Source organism: Notamacropus eugenii, chromosome 2, assembly GCF_028372415.1.
Source record: "Notamacropus eugenii isolate mMacEug1 chromosome 2, mMacEug1.pri_v2, whole genome shotgun sequence".
Taxonomy (NCBI): domain Eukaryota; kingdom Metazoa; phylum Chordata; class Mammalia; order Diprotodontia; family Macropodidae; genus Notamacropus; species Notamacropus eugenii.
In genome coordinates, this window is record NC_092873.1 from 380251563 (window position 1) to 380270223 (window position 18661).

At 43.9% G+C, this 18661-nt stretch overlaps 1 protein-coding gene across 3 annotated transcripts in view; it reads left to right on the top strand.

Moving 5' to 3' along the window:
* The window catches only part of SEMA4A (semaphorin 4A), a 29233-nt gene extending 20830 nt beyond the window's left edge, over positions 1 to 8403 (top strand). For all 3 annotated transcript variants that reach the window (XM_072637842.1, XM_072637843.1, XM_072637844.1), the window contains exons 7-15: positions 810 to 926; positions 1157 to 1281; positions 1412 to 1584; positions 2154 to 2304; positions 3113 to 3293; positions 4770 to 4888; positions 5065 to 5228; positions 5709 to 5812; positions 6935 to 8403. In XM_072637842.1, the coding sequence (XP_072493943.1) occupies positions 810 to 926; positions 1157 to 1281; positions 1412 to 1584; positions 2154 to 2304; positions 3113 to 3293; positions 4770 to 4888; positions 5065 to 5228; positions 5709 to 5812; positions 6935 to 7527 (1727 nt within the window). In that variant the 3' untranslated portion in view covers positions 7528 to 8403. The remainder of the gene's footprint in view (positions 1 to 809; positions 927 to 1156; positions 1282 to 1411; positions 1585 to 2153; positions 2305 to 3112; positions 3294 to 4769; positions 4889 to 5064; positions 5229 to 5708; positions 5813 to 6934) is intronic.
* The last annotated feature ends 10258 nt before the right edge of the window (positions 8404 to 18661 follow it).

Consider the following 18661-nt stretch of genomic DNA (forward strand, 5'->3'; position numbering starts at 1 on the left):
CTCTGTTGTCAGTGACTGGAAAACCATTGAAGGTTTTTGAGCAGTAGAGTGACATAATAAGAAAAACAATTTTAAGTTGCTCTGGCTTCTGTAAGTGCTTCGGTTGGATTGGAGGAGAATCATAGGCTCACAGGAAGCAACAGTGTGGTTTAGTAGATATAGCTGGAGCTAGTAAAATCTAAGTTCAAATCCTACCTCTAATTCTTTTTTCTTTTTTTAAGCAATGAAGGTTAGGTGACTTGCCCAGGGTCACACAGTTAGTAAGTATCGGAGGCTGGATTTGAACTCATGTCCTCCTGACTCTAGGGCCAGTGCTCTAACCACTGTGCCACCTAACTGCCCCTCCAATTCTTAATAAGCTGTGTGACCATGGGCAAGGAGATTAACTTCTCTGAGCTTGAGTTTCTACATCCATAAAATGGAGATGACAATACCTGCAGAATGTATTTCATAGAGTTGTTGTGAAGATTAAATTAGAGAGTATTATGTAAAATTATTTTAAAAACTATGTAATTGTCAGATACATTATTAAGCTTTTAAAGCTGGTAGAAATCTTAGAGATCATCTAGTTCAAAATTCTTCATTTTACAGAAAAGGAAAATGAGGTCAGAAAAAGGAAATGAGGCCCAAAGCCCCAGTGTGAACTCAGGTGTTCTACTCTCAATCTAATGGAATAGAGGGGAGGAAGGAAGGGAAGAAGGGAGGTAGGCAGAAGAATGGTCAAGGGGACCAAAGGAAAACAAAATGTTGGTTCCCAGGATAGAACCTCCAAACCTCCATCCCTCTGTTTCTTCCTACTGTCACCACAGATGGGATGCTCTACACCGGCACCATGAACAACTTCCTTGGCAATGAGCCCATCCTGATGCGCACCCTGGGAACTCAGCCTGTCCTCAAGACTGATGCTTTCCTCCGATGGCTGCAGCGTAAGGAACCCTGAGTTATGTGGCTCCTGGTGGCCTCAAACCTCAGCACAGGTCCCAAACTTTGTCTGGGACATAACCACAGCATCCTAGGATCCAGACTAAGCAGGGAAACCAGACATTCAGGCAACTTAGCTTCTGAGGTCTTTAGACTCATTGGGTTTTCACTCTGGGGAGGGACCTAGGCCACTGGGCTCCCAGACCCTAACCCCATCTCCTCTTCCCCCCTGAAGCGGATGCCGCCTTTGTGGCCTCCATCCCCTCTACCCAGGTCGTTTACTTCTTCTTTGGGGAAACAGCCAAAGAGTTTGACTTCTTCGAGAAACTCACCATCTCCCGAGTAGCACGAGTCTGTAAGGTCAGAGGGGACCTTTGGGATAGGATGTTGGAACTGGAAATGGAGGGGCCAATGGGTCAAGTTGACAGGAGGGGGTGGACTTTAAAGCAAGAGAAATAAAGGGGTCCTAATATCTGGCTCTGCTCCCCAGAATGATGTGGGTGGGGAGAGACTACTGCAGAAGAAGTGGACAACATTCTTGAAAGCTCAGCTGCTTTGTGCTCAGCCTGGCCAGATGCCCTTCAATGTGATCCGCCATGCAGTCCTGATGCCTGCTGACCCCCCTGCCTCTTCCAAAATCTATGCAGTCTTCACATCCCAGTGGTGAGTAAGAGGCTAAGGAGCTCAAAGGTGGAGAGGGAGAAAGTCTGGTAATTAAGGGGTCAGGCACTCAAATTATCTAGGTTTTTTAATTTTTTTTAATTTTAAAGAGAGAGCTAGTTGGTGTTCCAACACCCCTGTACAGAAAGTATCTAGATATCTGGTTAACTGTAAGGTCTGGTCTGAAAGAGATCTGTGATCTGGTTCAAAGGGATAGAGAAAACTATTTTCTGTTCTTTTCTGCTCCTAAGACTTTTCTAAAACCTGAATTCTGTGATTCTGCCAATCTCACTACTCCTCCCATTCAGCCGCTCAGTCCTGGGCAAAGCAAGCAAGTACAGCAGGTGTGAGAAACACCTCCACCCATCTGTGCCCGACACCTGCCCCAGGGCCTGAGCCCCAATTAATCCTCATTAAGGATAATGACACTTCAGATCACATGCTGGGCAAAGACCCTGATGCAAGCTGGTTGGCCAGCATCACTGAAAGGATCTCTATGTGCTGAGCACCACCCTTCCTACAGAAGGAACAGCCAGCTAGAGGTCCATTCCAGCCCCTGTGTGTGTCTTCAGGCAGGTTGGAGAGACCAGAAGCTCAGCAGTCTGCGAGTTCTCTCTCTCGGACCTTGAGAAGGTCTTCGAGGGGAAATACAAGGAGATGAACAAAGAAAGCTCTCGATGGAATACGTACAGCGGCCCTGTGAGCAACCCCCGGCCTGGCAGTGTGAGTGGCACCTTTGAACACTATACACATGCTAAGCTCCACCTTCCAGGCCTGATAAGTATGGGCCAACCCCTGTCTCTCTGTGCACACCCAGAATTTGGCCTGCCAACCCTTACTGTCTGTGTCTGTGTCGGCAGCTCCAAAGAGAGCTAGGGAAATCAAGGATGTGGAGGAAGACCTGAGCCAGGAACCTGGGTGAGGGGAGAGGGTAAAGGGGAGGAAGGTCCTGCCTTGGAAAGTACTCCCAAATGAGTTAGTCTGTGTTGGTCTCCAGGATACCAAGGTCTCAGGGCCCAGCCCCACAGTGAGGAGTTCCAACTAGTAGGGGTAGGAGCTGATATCTACAGTGCTTTAAGATTAAAAACAATAATGATAATAATAATAAAATAAAATAACTAGCATTTATACAACACTTTAATGTTTCAAAAGATTTACAAATATTCTTTCATTTGCTCCTTACAACAACCCTGGGAGGTACGGGGTGTTATTACTATTCTCATTTTACAGAGGAGGAAACTGAGGCAGGCAGAGGGTAAGTGATTTGCCCAGGGTCACAGTTAGTAAATATCTGAGGCAGGATTTGAACTCATGCCTACCTGACTCTAAGTCAAATGTTCCTATCCCCTGTTCCACCTAAGTTGCTGAGATTCACAAAGCACATTACACACTTTTATTATTATCCTATTCTCTCCCATCTGGGATCGAAGGCAACATGGAGAGAGTCACCCAAGAAGGACAGTGGGGAATGGGGGATATTAAGTGGTAGATTTAAATGGGTGTCCTTGACCTTGCCTCTGTTTGGTTTCAGTGCTCTGTGGGTCCCTCCTCTGACAAAGCCTTGACCTTCATGAAAGAACATTTCCTGATGGATGAGAAGGTTGTGGGAAAGCCCCTCTTGGTGAAACTGGATGTGGAGTACACCAAGCTGGCTGTGGAGATGGCCAGGGACATCAGTGGAAAAGGCTTCTTGGTCATGTACTTGGGCAGCAGTAAGTGCTTAGAGATCCCCCTCAGAGAAACTTGAATAAAGACGTGTATTGCTAGCAAAAGGAAGATTTGATGTGGGAAGCCACAGATGACTTCTAGAGATCCATTTTTATAGCATCTTGAGGTTTACGAAGTGTTTTTCTTATAATAATCCAACAAGATAAGGAGCATAAATATTATTACCTGTATTTTACAGATGAAGAAACTGAGGCTTAGAGAGGGAAAGCGACTTGCCCAAAGTCACAGATGGTGGCACAGTAGATAAAGCACTGGGCTTTGAATTAGGCTCTTCCTGAATTCAAATTCCAAGGTCAGCTGTGTGACCTTGGGCAAGTCACTTAAGCCCTGTTTGCCTCAGTTTACTCATCTGTAAAATGAGCTGGAAAAAGAAATGGCAAAACACTCCAGGATCTTTGCCAAGAAAACCCCCAAATGGGGTCACGAATAGTCAGATGCAACTGAAAAATGACTTAACAACAAAAGAATTGGAAAATGTCAGAGGTCTTTGTTTTCTTTGACCTTCATTTTCAAAGAGGACCATGACATCAGGGGCCCAGAACCTTCTGGGTCCAGTGGCCAGATATTCATCTGGAAGATTGGAGATGGCCCAGGATGCAATGGGAGACCCTGGCCCTTTCAGGCTAACACCTTTTCAAGTATTCACTCAGAGTGAGGTAATGCCCATTCAGTGAATAGGCCTCTGTAAGAGGTAAGTCAAGGGATGGCCCCTTTAATTAGAAAGAAAAAAAGAAACAAATGAAGCTGCAAGGGGAAGACCCTCAGGGTAGCTGTTCCAAAGAGAAACAGTTACCATAGACATCCACTCTAAGCCAGGAGGGCCCAAAATATAGTCATTAAGTGGAGTTTGGGCAGGGACCTACTGTGGTCCAATCTGTGAGCTTTAGAGTGAACTGGGTTTAAGGTATTGAGAGAGAGACAGACAACAAAGAGAGAAAGAAAAAGGAAAAGAAGTGTAGCCTGTAAAGCCCAAGTTAACTGGGCAGCTTTTGGCCATAAAATTTTACCTTCCTTTGGAGATCTGAAGGAGAGGTAGAGGACAAACTGAGTTACCCAACTGGCTGAGTTGTCAGAGGTCAAATTCAAACTCAGGTCTCTGGACTTTAAGCATAGGACTCCTTCCATTATGTCATGATGCCTTTCAGATCTGGGGGTAGGGGAAACCAAGAAAGAAGGGATAAGCATCTAGGGTCCAGAGATTCTTAAGGATTCTCTGAAATCCATCTTGTAGAATCTTAGTTAACATTAACGAGGAATCTTAGAGATGATCTAGTAGAAGGATGCAAGTTAGACTTCAGAAAGAAGAAAACCACCAACTTTCTTGAGAGCTGGAAAAGGGAAGCCAACAAAAGGAGAAGGTGTTATCTTACATGAAAAGAAAGCACAGAGTGAAGGAGAGGGAAACAGAAAAGCCAAAATGCCTTCTCCAAGTGACCTAGTGTTTCTGTATCTCCTATTAGACACAGGTTCCCTCCACAAGGCTGTGGTAGGTAAGGGCAGTGATACACATCTGGTGGAAGAGATCCAGCTGTTCCAGAAACCTGAGCCCATCCGAAACCTACTACTGGCACCTGCCCAGGTAGGAAGGGATCCAAGCTCTACCTTAAGTAGGGAAGGAGACAGAGGGAACTTTGCTGGCCATTGAGAGTTTTGCCTGTCCTAGTGTGGGTCTCTCCTGGGGATAAGGGATTCTTGGGTTGGGCTTGGGATTTCTGTGTTCAGGCTGATGTGTCTTTCTATCTATCCTTCACCCAGGGAGCACTATTTGTGGGCTACTCTGGGGGGCTTCTGAGGGTCCCCCGAGCCAAGTGCAGTGTCTACGGGAGCTGTATAGATTGTGTCCTTGCCAGGGACCCCCACTGTGCTTGGGACACTGTTGAAAGAGTCTGCCGTGTATTTTCCAACACTTCCACAGACTTGTAAGTGTTGCCCAAAGCTCCCCTCTTGCTCTAGGGATGGTAAAATGGAAATGATGTTTTCCAGTTCCTCTCTGCTTTGGTTTTCTTGTACTGTGCCCTCGTATGGCTGTTTTGAGGGGATCTCTTATTTGAAGTTTACCCTAATTGCAATATATAGATTCAAATTCTGGCTTGTCTCCCAGCCTGCTCTGATCCATCATAATGACTTAAATACCGTTCTTTTTCCTTCCCCTCATGGTTGTTTTGAGACACCTCATCTTTGCTATGTTTCTACTCCCGGAGGTAATTGGGCCTTCTCTCTGCCAACTATCTGGCTCCATTGCCCAAGGCAGTTTTAAGATCTTTGACTCACCCTACTCCTCTAGAACAAGATGCTTTCTAGAGCCCCACCTGCTCCTTTAGCAGTTTCTGGCCCCCACCCTTCCCTCTCCCCCTCCTAATCTCCAACAATTTATCATCTCAGTCTTCTTATCTCTCTAGAACTTCTTGGAAACAGGATGTAGATCTAGGTAACCCAGAATGGGCATGCAGCAATGGACCCATGGGCAGAAGTCGTCACCGGGCCCATAGCCCACCCCAGCTCAGTGAGTATGGAATGGGACCAGGAAGAAGGAAAGAGGGTGTGATGTTGGAGTGGTGATATTGAGGTCAGGGAACCATAATGTTGAGGTTTGGGGACTTGGAACCCCAAAATACTGACACCCTGGGTCCTGCCTGAATGAATTCAAGCCAAGCCTTCTTTTAGCCAAAGAAAAACAAAGTTTATTAAAGATTTGCCATATTGAGTTGACTCTTAAGAAGCCTTAGCATTTGTGACACTTTTACAAGAAGGCCAAATTAAATCCAGCTAGATAGAATATGAGCTAGATAGCATTTGAGCACCTTCATGGAGACAAGAAGGATCTTCCATACAGAAAGACTGTGGGAGAGATCTGCGAGCAGTCTAGTAGTCTAGGGTGATAGAAGGAGGGGTTTAGGCAAAGTCTTGAGAAGTCCAAGGAAGATGTTAATGGAACTGCGGTGATTATGGGTCAGACAGAATCTAGAAAATGGGATTCTGATATGGTCCAGGGTAGGAAACTGCTGGAGGCAATCCTGAGGTAATAGACTGTAGAGGTCTAGGGTGAGGGCAGTAGACAATGGAAGTCCAGGCTGGGTTAAGGGTATCAGATTTGGGTATAAAAAAACAGATTAAGTGGGAAGATTCTAAGGGAGTTCCAGGAGTCTGTACCCTATTTGTAGGGATAATCCATTCTTTCCCCTGCCAGAATTTTGTTCACTAAAACTCTACCTGTCCAATTTACCTGGTTATTTTGGTAACACAGGCATCCAGACGTAGGAATTGAACCGGCTGGTAGGAAACAGAAGCAGGGTACTGTTAGAAGGAGAGAGTAAAGATATTTGGCCCAAGACTAAAACTGGGGGGTCAAGACTGGGTGAAGGGGAAGGTTTTGGATTAGAGCAGAGGTTGAGAACATTTGGAGTTGTCTAAAACTCTGTTCCTCCTTGTTTGAAAAATGTTAAGTGCTCCCCTCTATTTGTGAGCCCTGTTCTGCCTCCCCATTGCCCCAGGAATTCAGTAAGAAAGAAAAACAAATAAAGCAACCCATAGTAATCCCTGTCCCAAATGTCAGAGGGTGATATAGGTTAAAGTCCCACCTCCTTACTTTCCCCACCTTCATCTTTCCTCTTCTCTCTCCACATAGTTAAAGAAGTCCTGGCTCCCCTTCACTCCATCTTGGAACTCCCCTGTCCCCAGACCTCCACCCTAGCTACCTACCACTGGACTCACAGAGCAATCCCGATTCAGACTTCTTCCTCAGCAGTCTACAATGGTTCCCTCATGCTCCTACTTCAGGAAGAAGTCAGAGGCCTCTACCAGTGCTGGGCAACTGAGAATGGCTTCACCCATCCTGTTGTCTCCTACTGGATACAAAGCCAGGAGGATCCCTTGCCCCTGGATCCAGAATTGGCAGGGATTCCCAGAGAACGGGTGGAAAGCCCTTTGACTGTTGGGGGACCCACCCCCCTGGCCACTCCTAGGTCATACTGGTCCCATTTCATCATTGTTACTGTCCTCTTGGCTTTGGTGCTCTTAGGAGTCCTAATTGGCCTCGCCTCTTCTCCACTGAGGGCACTCCAAGCACAGAGGAAAGTCCAGGGCTGCAGTACCCTGCCTCCAGGGGAAAAGGCCCCATTGAGTGAAGAGCCCCCTGTCCAGCCTCCCAAGGACACGAGGACCCTGAATGGAGGGGGCGTGGATGCTGACAACAACCAGCTAGGGACTGAAGTGGCTTAGACCCTACAACAGCGTGAGATAATGAGAAAGATTGTAATGGATACTATGGTATAGTGAAGAGTTATTCTTGATAAAGATCACCTGACCCTACCATAGGAAATTGTCGGGGTGACCCTACAATAACAAATGGGAAGGAACAGCCAGAGAAAGCTACCTTCTTCTCACTAAGAGGAGCTTGTCCTCCCTCTGCCACTCTGAGCCACTCTACAGAAATAATGAGGAGCACACCCAGCAGCTTAAAACCACCCCTGGGACATGACCCATCTTGCAAGGACACACCAGCCCTAGGTACCTAACCCTGACCAAGAACATTAGGGTGTAACCTCTCTTGTCTGGAAACTGCCCTGAATGTGGAACCAGTTTGGCAGTCACAAACCATTCGAAGAGACCCTCCAGAAACAGATCACGCTAGGAAATCCTCTTGTGACAATATTCCTGAGCAACACAGTCATTGATCCTGGCTGGAAACCCAATCATAACTCGTGCTGGGACTCAGACCATTATATCTACTGGCACTCTTGTCCCACTTCAGTTTGATGAGGATCTGCAGGAAGCCACGTTCCTACTCATTCCAGTGTTGTCATGAATGACCCTTGGGTGTTCTCTCCCAAGGTTTTGCCTCTCCTGATGCAATGGGGAACAATTTCCAATTCCCCTCCCCTCCCCCCACAGAATTATGGGGCATGGGGTAATCTGAGCCTTGCACAAATCTGGCCAACTGTGGCCTCTTTCAACTTTGACTCTGCCCTTCTCCACCTTACCAGTCTTCATAAAGAGGCGCTGTCCCTCCTCTACTCTTCCCCTTTGTTTTTATCTTTGGAAAAGTATACGCCTTGCCACAAACAATTTATTTTTTATTAAAAAACAAAATTTAAAGTTGACTACTTTTTTCATGAAGGCACAATGGGGAAGTTAGGACGCAGAATCTAGGTAGGGCGATGAGCTGAGAAGTTTCACGATATTTTGAGTCTCATTTTGAAGTCCATGGTTAGCCATTTCAATGTCCCTTTTCCAGTCCTGTCGACTGCCTCAATCTCTTGTTTTTCCTCCTTCAATCCCCAACGTAAGATTACCACCACCATCTGCTTTTTAGGCTACTACTGTGGCTAGAGAAGCAGTGAATTCACTTACTACACATTCATGCTACCCAGTTTCAACTGCTTGGCATTCCTTTCATTCGTCCCTTTTTCACTCCTTAGCAAGTTCCCTGTGGTGATCTGCTTTAACCCATTTCTACATTCTCTTCCCTCTCAGGTTACCAGATTCATGGAAAAGATTGAAGCCATGAATTATTGCTGTCTTTAAGTCAACAAGCATTTATTAAGACTATACTATGTGCCAGGCACTGTGCTAAACACTGGAGATATACAGATAGGCAAAAATCATTCCTTGCTCACATTCTAATGAAGGAAGACAACATGCAAACAACTCTGTACAAACAAGATATAGAGGGTAAATTAGAGATAATCTCAAGGTCACAGCATTAGCATTAAGGGGGATTGGGAAAGGCTTCTTGGAGAAGGTGGGATTTTAGCAAAGTCTTGAAGGAAGCCATAGAAGGCAGAGATGACAAGGTAGAGAATTCCAAGAATGGGCGACAGTCAGTAAAAATATGCAGAAAAGGGGGAAGAAGTGTCATGTAGGAGGAAGAGCAAGGAATCCCAGTATCACTGGATCATAGAGTATGTGGAGAAAGGAAGAAAGGCTCGAAAGGCAAGAGGTGGGTAAGTTAGAGCTTTAAAAGACAAACAGGATTTTCGATTTGATCCTGGAGATAATAGGGAATCACTGGAGTGGCTCCTGAATGAAGGGGGTGGGCAGGTGGCATGGTCAAACCTGAAGGATACATGAGTGGAAGGTGGATTTTCAAATGGGAAGAGACTTAAAGTAGGGAGACCAGCCAGACAGAAGGCTATTTCAATAGTTCAGGTGTAAGGAGACAAAGACATCACCAGGGTAGTGGAAGTGCCAGAAATAAGGGAGAGTATCATGAGATAGAAATGGAGGTAGAATAGGAGGTAGAAATCATAGGACCTGCCAAGAAATTGGCTCTAGAGAAGTAAGAGTGAGCAGTTGAATATGATACCAAAGTTACAAGGCTGGGTGACCAAGGACGTCCTTGATAAACGGAGGGAATTTTGAAAGAGGATAGGGTTTTAGAGGGAAGGATGAGTTCAGTATTGAACATAACAGAGTTTAAGACTTCTAAGGGGTATTTAATTTGAGATCGCTAATAGGTAGTTGGAGATGCAGGATTAGACATCAGAAGAGAAATTAGGACTAGATAAACAAATCTGAGAATAATCTATAGAGATAATTGAATAATTGGAAGCTAATGGTATTACTAAGTAAAACAGTATAGAGGGAGAAGAAAAGAGGGCCAAAGATACCATTGGGAGACACCTAAGTGGACATAACCTGGATGAAGATCCTGCAAAGGAGACTGAGAAGAGGTCAGACCCAGGAGAGAGCAGTGTCACCCCCATTCTCAAAATTTCTATCCTTTTAGTCATCTTTCCCCCTCATTTATCTCAGAGAAATAGTTCTTCCTGGGGCTAACCTTTTCATTTGTGCTCTTGCTCTTAGAAGATTCAACTCACTCCAGAACTTTTCTCTACCAGTTTTCTATTTCCCCAGGATCTTCAATGTCACCCTCTCTAAGGGCTCCTCTTCTACTCCAGATCTACTAAAGTCATGCTAGGTTCTAAAGGAGATGGTAGAGATAGGGAAACCAATTCACAACATTCCCCTGATTTATTTAATACAGTTCAACTGCACATATACACATACACTCAATCACAGTTATTCTTACAATTACTTGAATGGATAGGCTGGAGATTGTTAGTTTTCCTTCCTTCCTTCCCTTGCCTTCCCTTCCCCTGCCCTCTCTTCCCCTCCCCTTCCCTTTCCAAAACCTTAAGCCCAGTTTACTCTTGAAGCTCATAGAATAGGTCCCTGCCCAAATTCCACTTAATGGCAATATTTTGGGCCCTCCTGGCTTAGAGTGAATGAATGTTCATTGCTAACTGTTTCTCTTTGGAATAGCAACCCTGAGGGTCTTCCCCTCCCAGCTTCATTTGTTTCTTTTTTTTTCTTTTTTCTTTCCAATTAAAGGGGCCATCCCTTGACTCACTTCTACTTCCTTTTCCATTCGACCAATTTTCCCAGTTAGGTTTTGGGTTTCCTTTTCCGTTTGATCAACTCTTCCTTTTAGGGAATTATTTTCTCCAGTTAATTTTTGAACTTCCTTTTTCATTTGTTCAATTTTCCTTTTCAAAGTGATGTTCTCATCAGTGAATTCTTTTTTTATAATTTTAAAATCATTGGCCAGTTCTTCTTCTATTTCCTTCTTCAGCTGTTCCAGGAGAGCTGCTTGTGCTTGTGAGAAGTTCATAGTCCCTTCTGAAGTTTCAGATGGAAGTACAGTCTCAGCTCTGACCTCTTTGGTGTTTTGTGTTTTGGTCCTTATCCCCATAGAAAGATTCTATGGTTTTTTCCCCCTTCATCTGCCTTTTATTGTTCATGATGTTGACTGAGTGTTGTAGCTTCTGGTTCTTTCAGTCAGTAGCTACAGAACTTTGTGTTGAGCTGATGTGTGAAAAAGCTAAAAGCAGGTTTTTATTTTTTGTTTCCCCGATCAACCCTGGGGTTAGCTTGTTAAGTGTGTGGGAGGAGTGGTCTGGTCACAGGAGATCTCCTCAGCTGAACTGAGGCAAAGGCAAGCTCAGGGAATGGTGATCCCAGCTACCCTATGGTCTTCCCATTTCCCCTGGAGTGCTGAGGCACGCCTAGATGCTAATGCATGTTCCCACCCCTCCTGGGGCTCCTCTCCTGGTGCTGAGGCTTGCCTGGGTCCTAGTGCGAGTTTTCTCTGCCCTGGGTCCTCTGTCCTTTCAGTTCACCTCTGCCACAGTAGGAGGAATCCTCCTTAGCTATTTTCCTAGCCTCAGGTATTATGAGACTATTTGCCCCCTTCTGCTGTTCCTGCTGATCCAGGATTTTTCTGGGGAAATATTTTATGGTTCTTTCATGGTCATCAAGGGGGGAGGAGAGAGCATTTACTGATCACTCCGCCATCCTGGCTCCCGGAAGTTCAAGTAGGTGACTTACCAAAGTTTAATCTTCGGGCTGAAGGTCTCAGGAGCTGCTGTGCTGATATCTGGCGCTCAGTGGCTCTCACTGGCTCGGTTCAGCTTGTCTCCTGCTCCGCTGGTTCTACCCACTGCTCTCAGGTTTTTCGGGTCCCTTCCGCTGCGCTGACCACACTGCGCTGTGTGCTGGGGGCTCACCCCAGTGGAACAGATCCTTCCTGTGGACCTTCTAGTCTAACCTGGGCTCTGAATCTGTCACAGTTTGTCTCCCACTGGATTCCGCACCTCCAAAATTTAGTCACATTCTCCTTTCAGAGGTATCCGAAGGAGTTTGTCCAAGAGCTTAGATGAGTCATTGCTCTCACTCCGCCATCTTGGCTCCGCCCCTCCCCTTGACTCACTTCTTAAAGATGCCTGTTCACTGAATGGGCATTACCTCACTCTGAGTGAATACTTGAAAAGGCCTTAGCCTAAAAGGGCCAGGGTCTCCCACTGCATCTTGGGCCATCTCCAGTCATCCTGATCTATATCTGGCCACTGCACCCAGATGGCTCAGGAGGAGAAAGTGAGGTTGGTGACCTTGCACAGCTCTCCCTCACTCAAATCAAAGTCAACTGCAAGTCAAATCATCATCATTTCCCTGATGTCATGGTCCTCTGAAAACAACGGACAAACATAACACAATGATAATGATGATAATACCCAGCATTTATATAATACTTTACGTTTACAAAGTGCTATATACATATCTCACTGGATCCTCATAAAGATCTTGTGAGGTCAATGCTATTGTTCTCATTTTATAGATGAGGAAACTGAAGCTGAGGTAAAGCAGGAAAGCAGAGGGTCGAGCTTTAGCCCAATGTGAAGGCTTCATCCAATTTATCTTATTATCTGTTCTTTTCTTTTTTCCCCAGTAAGTTTTATTAATCTCTTTTGTATTTAATCACAGTCATTTCCAGACACACACTATGTCCAGGCCTAACCACCCCCACCCTCCCCAATAAGTATACCACTCAAAGGAAAAGAAAAAAAACAGTGTAAAACCAAAACCAAGCAACACAGCATATACAATGTCCTGCACCCATAGGCCCCCACCTTTCTCCTAAGAAGAAAGAGCCACAAGGTTAGTCATTATTATCTCTCAGAGTTTGGTCTTGTTTTAGTGTTCTCTTCATATATATATATATTAGTGTAGTCATTATTTATATGATTCTCCTGGTTGTGTTTACTTCACTCTGTATCAGTTCACATAAAACTTCTCATGTCTTTCTGAATTCTTCATATTCCTTGTTTGCTTTTAGGTCCAGAGCTGTGATTTCTTTGGCATGGGGGCCTTTTTGATGAAGATTCTCTACTTATATGAATGTGTAACATATCTGTGATTTATAATATTTGAGAGTTGCCTAGGGCTCAGAGAATGACACAATTATAATAATGATAGCTAACATTTTATATATCACAACAATGTGCCAGGTAATGTGCTAAGGGCTTTATAAATACCATCACATTTGATCTTCAAAAATTCGTAGGGCTGGGGGCTATTATTATCCCCATTTTACAGATGAGGAAACTGAAACAGAAAGAAATTAAGTGATTTGCCCAGTGTCATCCAGCTATTAAGTATCTGAGGCTGGATTTGAACTCAGATCTTCCCGACTCCAGAAAGACTAGGAGTATTCTATCCATTGTGCCATCTAGTTGTCTATCATGTTCAGATTACCACGTTTGATTCAGCTAGTCCCTAATTAAAAGGCATCCTCTTCCTTCCTCCCTCTTTTTCTTTCTTCCTTCCTCCCTTTCTTTCTTTCACAAAAAGTGCTGCTATGAATATTTTGGTTTATATAGTGTCTTTCTCATTTCTTTCTTCTTGGGGTATATATACAGTAGTGGGATGTCCGAGTTCTGCTGACTGTCTTCTTTTCCATCATCTTTTCTAGTACTCCTGAAGGATGCAAGTTATCTTCCATTGATTTGGATTGATAGGTTTCACTAAAGCCTAAAAATTTTTTTAATGGATCTTCTTCCTGTTCTCATGGAGAGAGAGAGAGAGAGAGAGAGAGAGAGAGAGAGAGAGAGAGAGAGAGAGAGAGAGAGAGAGAGAGAACTATGTGATAGGTTCTAGAGAGAGGAAGAAGGTAATGAAAGTAAAAGTTGTTTCTCTTGAAATTAAACTGAATGCACTGGTGCATGGTAAATGTTTAACAGTTGGCTGTGGAGGGAATTGTTTGTAGAATGCACTTTTAAGTTTAATCTGAATTGTTAACATTTTCTCCAACACTTTAAGTTTAGACAGTCGACTAAACAATAAGTCAAGTTCTAAACTGTGGCATTTTGCCAATGGTGTAAACACTCACACTGAAAATTTAATGATTGGCTCTTTTAAGCTGGTTTGAGCTGGGTCTAGCACACCCCTAGAGGAATAGAAGGTTCTTCCTGGTTCAGTGGCCAATTCTTTTTGATATAGGCATCTTTCTGCTCTCATAGGGACCAAGAGACTAAGAAGAGGATTAATTTGTCATCTCAAAGTACACTTTACAGTGTACAAAGCATTGTCTTCTCAAGAACCCTGTGGAGGTAGGTAGTGCAAAAAGCCCTGTTTTTCAGAGGAAGAGACTGAGGCTTTGAGATTTTCCCATATACAAAAAGCTAGTAAGTATCAAGGAGGGATTGGAACCCAGGCCTTATAAATCTAAATTCAGCGCTATGAGTGTTACCTGGAGACAATTATCACATGCCTCCTAAATCTCCAGAGAAAAAGTTCTAGTTCCTTCAACAAATCCTTATATGACCCAGCAATATCACTTCTAGGACTGTATCCTAAAGATATCATAAAAAAGGGAAAAGGTCCCACATGTACAAAAATACTTATAGCAGCTCTCTTTCTGGTGGCCAAGAATTGGAAATCAAGGGAATGCCCATCAATTGGGAAATGGCTGAACAAATTGTGGCATATGAATGTAATGGAATGTGTGTGTGCTCATCCTTTGTTGCTGAAGAAGACCATGCTGTCAGAGAAATAATGACATGACTTGCACTTGACTTTGTTTTGAGTGAGGGAGAGCTGTGCAGGTCACCAGCCTCATTTTTCCTCCAGAGCCATCTGAATCCAGTGAACAGATATTCATCAGGATGACTGGAGATGACCCAGGATGAGGCAGTTGGGGTTAAGTGACTTGCCCAAGATCACACAGCCAGAGATTTGAACTATGGAATACTATTGTGCTATAAGAAATGACGTACAGGAGGACTTCAGAAAAGCCTAATTTATATGAACTAATGCTGAGTGAAATGAGCAGAACCAGGAGAACATTATATACAGTAACAGCCACAGCGTACAAGGATTGTTTCTGATATACTTAGCCCTTCACAGCAATTCAAGGACCTAAAACATTCCCAAAGGACTCTTCAGGCAAAATGCCTTCCACATTCAGAGAAAGAACTTTGGAATTGGAATGCAGAATGAAGCAGACTGTTTTGTGTTATGTTTTGTTTTTTTTTCTCATGGTTTCTCCCATTCGTTTTAATTCTTCTACATAATATCACTAAAGTGAAAATGTGTTTAATAAGCATGTATCTGTAGAACCCATATAAGATTGAATGCCATCTCAAGGAGGGAGGGAGAGAAAACTTAAGACTCATGGAAGTGATTGTTGAAAACTGAAAACAAATAAATTAATTAAAAAAAAAATCCTTCAATGACATCATACCAAGGCCTATCATACTCTGCAGGTGACCCCCTCTAGTTTGTTAACCACTTTTATCAAAGGTGCCCTGAACTGAACAAAGGTGGGGTCATTAACTCTCTGGTGGTGTTGAGGTTTAGGGGTGCTGGGACCCAAAATAGCAATATCTGGGTACTGCCCTAATGAAACCAACTCAAGCCTTCTTTCAGCCAAAGAAAAACAAGGTTTATTAAGGATCCACCATATCGGCCAGACTCTTAAGGAATCTGAACATGTGTGACGTTTGCATTGACAAGCAGCCCAGACAGAATCTGAGCACCTTCATGGAGACAAGATGGATCTTATATGCAGAAAGACTGTGGGAGATATCTAGGGGGTGGTCAAGTAGTCAGGAGTGACTAGAAGAGGAGTCTAAGGAGGATCTTGATGGGACTGGGGTGAGTAGAGGTGGGATGCCAAGAACCAAGAGAATGGGATTTTGATAAATTAAAGGATAGCCAGAAGCAACCCAGAGGTAAGAGACAAAGGAGGGATAGGATAGTTTAAGGGTAACAGAGATTTGGGCATAGCCATAATGAAAAGCTTATGGCCTCAGGGGAACACCAGATTAAGTGGCAAGATTCAAGGAGAGTTCAAGGGGGTTCCCAGAGTCTGTACCCTATCACTAAAATGAAATTAACTTTTGTGGCTGCCATATCACATTCTTCCTTAGTGACCTCATAGACTCTCCACAGTTCAATTATAAACTTTTTTGCAGTTGACCCCAAATCGATGTTTATAGTTTCAGCTCTGAAGTTTCAACTGCCTTTTGATCCTGAACTTTACCACCAGACTAAAACTGAACAATTCTAAAACACAACTATCCTTGTGAAGATGCATGTTTCTACCCTCACCTCAATTATGGTAATCACAAAAGACAGCCAATTTTATCTAATCAGTAGATCAATTAAGCACAGAGGCTAAAAGGGAACAAAGTTTCATCATTTTGGGAAGAGTAAAGTGTTTTGATCATTGGATGAATACAGATGACTTGCACAGTAAATGTCTTGCAACCAATCAGACATACACTAGATCTATCTACAATAAACAATGCAAGTCAGTTCTGAATTATGCATTCCAACATGAGGGAGTTGAGTAGTGGTTAAATCCAGTGGCGAAGACCTCTTGAGAGGGAATTCTTTCCTCCCCAACCCTATTTACCAGAGTGAACTTAAAAGATGGGAAGATCAGGAATTCCCATAGATGTAGTCAGGAGTGTCCCCCAGAGCAGTAGCTTGGGGAACTGAGAGACAAGGAAGCTTTAGGACCCTAGAAGGGCACTGACCTTCAGATGCCAGTAGAGAGCCACACTAAAGTGAGCTTAGGTAGGCCTTGAAAAAGGCATTCCAGTAAACAGACCTGAGAATTAACCTTTTGACCATATGTGCTTTCTATTGTCCACCTGAAAGTTTGGTTAAAAGAGGCAAACAGGCTAGATAATTGCAAGACTGATAAACACAGCATTCTTGAGGGCTGCTTGCACAGGCTCACTCTTGATTTGGTCCAACAGGAAAGACACTAAGAAGGGGTTAATAATCTTACTTTATTCCAGTCTAGTTTTCTCAGAAGAGGATTGCTGATAACGAAATCACAAACTCCTGCAGCATTCCCTAATCACCCTTTTCATAGGGGCTGGGGAGAAGTGGGGGCAACTACCCCTACATCTTGATGGGGTTAATCAAGACAGGCACAGCTTGTGCTTCCCCTAAATCCCCTCAAGCCTCAATGGGGGCTAGATGAGGCAAACACAGGTTCCCCCAAGCCTTGATGGGGGCCAATCAAGGTATGTACAGTATTCTAGCTTATGTACTCAACCCTAAGGTTCTCCCCAAGTCTCAATGGGGGCCAGCTGAAGTACACAGAGCATTTGTGCATTCAGCTCTCAAGGTTCCCCATTCCCTGTCTAGTGATGACCTGTTTTATAGGCCAACAGACAAAGAAGGCATGCTGCCAGCAATGGCCTCACAAGTATAATCACCTCATTCCTGTATTGCACTGTGCGGTCTCAGTGGGTGTTTATGTTATTTACCATTATATAACTATGTGCAAGTGTAGTGAAGATGTTTTGAACCATAACTGTGGGAAGCCATATCTAGTGGGAGCCAGAAATTGTGATAGCTATGGATCCTGGGAAACTGAACTCTGAGAAATAACAACAAAAATTCACTTTACACACACTAAAATCCACTTTACTTACACTAAAATTCATCTTACGTATAGTGATATATAAATTCATATGATTTATTCCCTTAAAGCTAGCAGATATGTGTTTGCATGAATGACCAGCCTTAAATAGAATAATTTTTTAGAATAATCCCAACTCAGCATATCTATATCATTCAAATTTATGATCTCCATATGTTTTTTTTATGGGTCTGCATTTATTATTTAAGATCAAGAACAGGTAATGAAGGGAGTGGCGGGCCTTGAGGAGAGGGAAGAAGGGAGGAGACAGGGAGACAAGAGCCTCTCATCTGTGTCTACTCTAGATGGGGTTGATCCTGATTTCTGAGTCTTGGTCCAGGGCACACAACGAAGCACACATAAGATAGTGTTCCAGGGGGTACAGGTTTAGAAAACCATCAGGGATGGCCAGAGTTACACATTCAAACAGAGGTGAGGGCTGGGATTCTCTTTGGATCAGCAGCACCGCTTCCTTTTAGGAACTGAAGTATAGTGATAAGTTCCATCCCACTTATTTCAATTCTTAGAAAACATTCTTGTAAAGTCTATGCTAAAGAAGTCTTTCATCTCCTTTCTAACTTCTTGTACTTGGCTTCTAGTTTCTTTGAATATGCATCCAACTTGTAAGCTGCCTGCTCCAGAGCTGCTATGTGCTCTTCAATTAAAGTGGTCTGATCCAGATAAGGCTGAAGTGCTGCCTATTTCTGGTTTAAATCTTTTAGGTTTCTACTTATGTTTACTGAAATATCTTCCATTTCTAGATACTTCAAGGTGGTCAGTTTGTTCATATTTTCCAGAAGTTTATAGTCTTCCCTGGTGCTGTCAGCTTGCCTGACAGGTACATAGCCATTTTGGAGAACATGTCCAGTACAGCCCTGTGATGTCCATCTCCTGGGGCTCTGTGGTCTCCACCACAGCATCGTTTCCACCATGGCATCAGCATCGTGGTGGTAGAGGAAGGGAGCAAGGACAAAGGATGGAAGGAAGGGTGGAGATAGGATAGGGGGGCAGGGAGAGAGGGGGGAGGGAGGAGACAAGGAAAGGGAGAAACGGGGATGAAGAGTCAGAAAAGGAGATCTTCATATATGTTTAACCATGGTATTGATGAGCTACTAACTCTGAGAACCTCCTTGA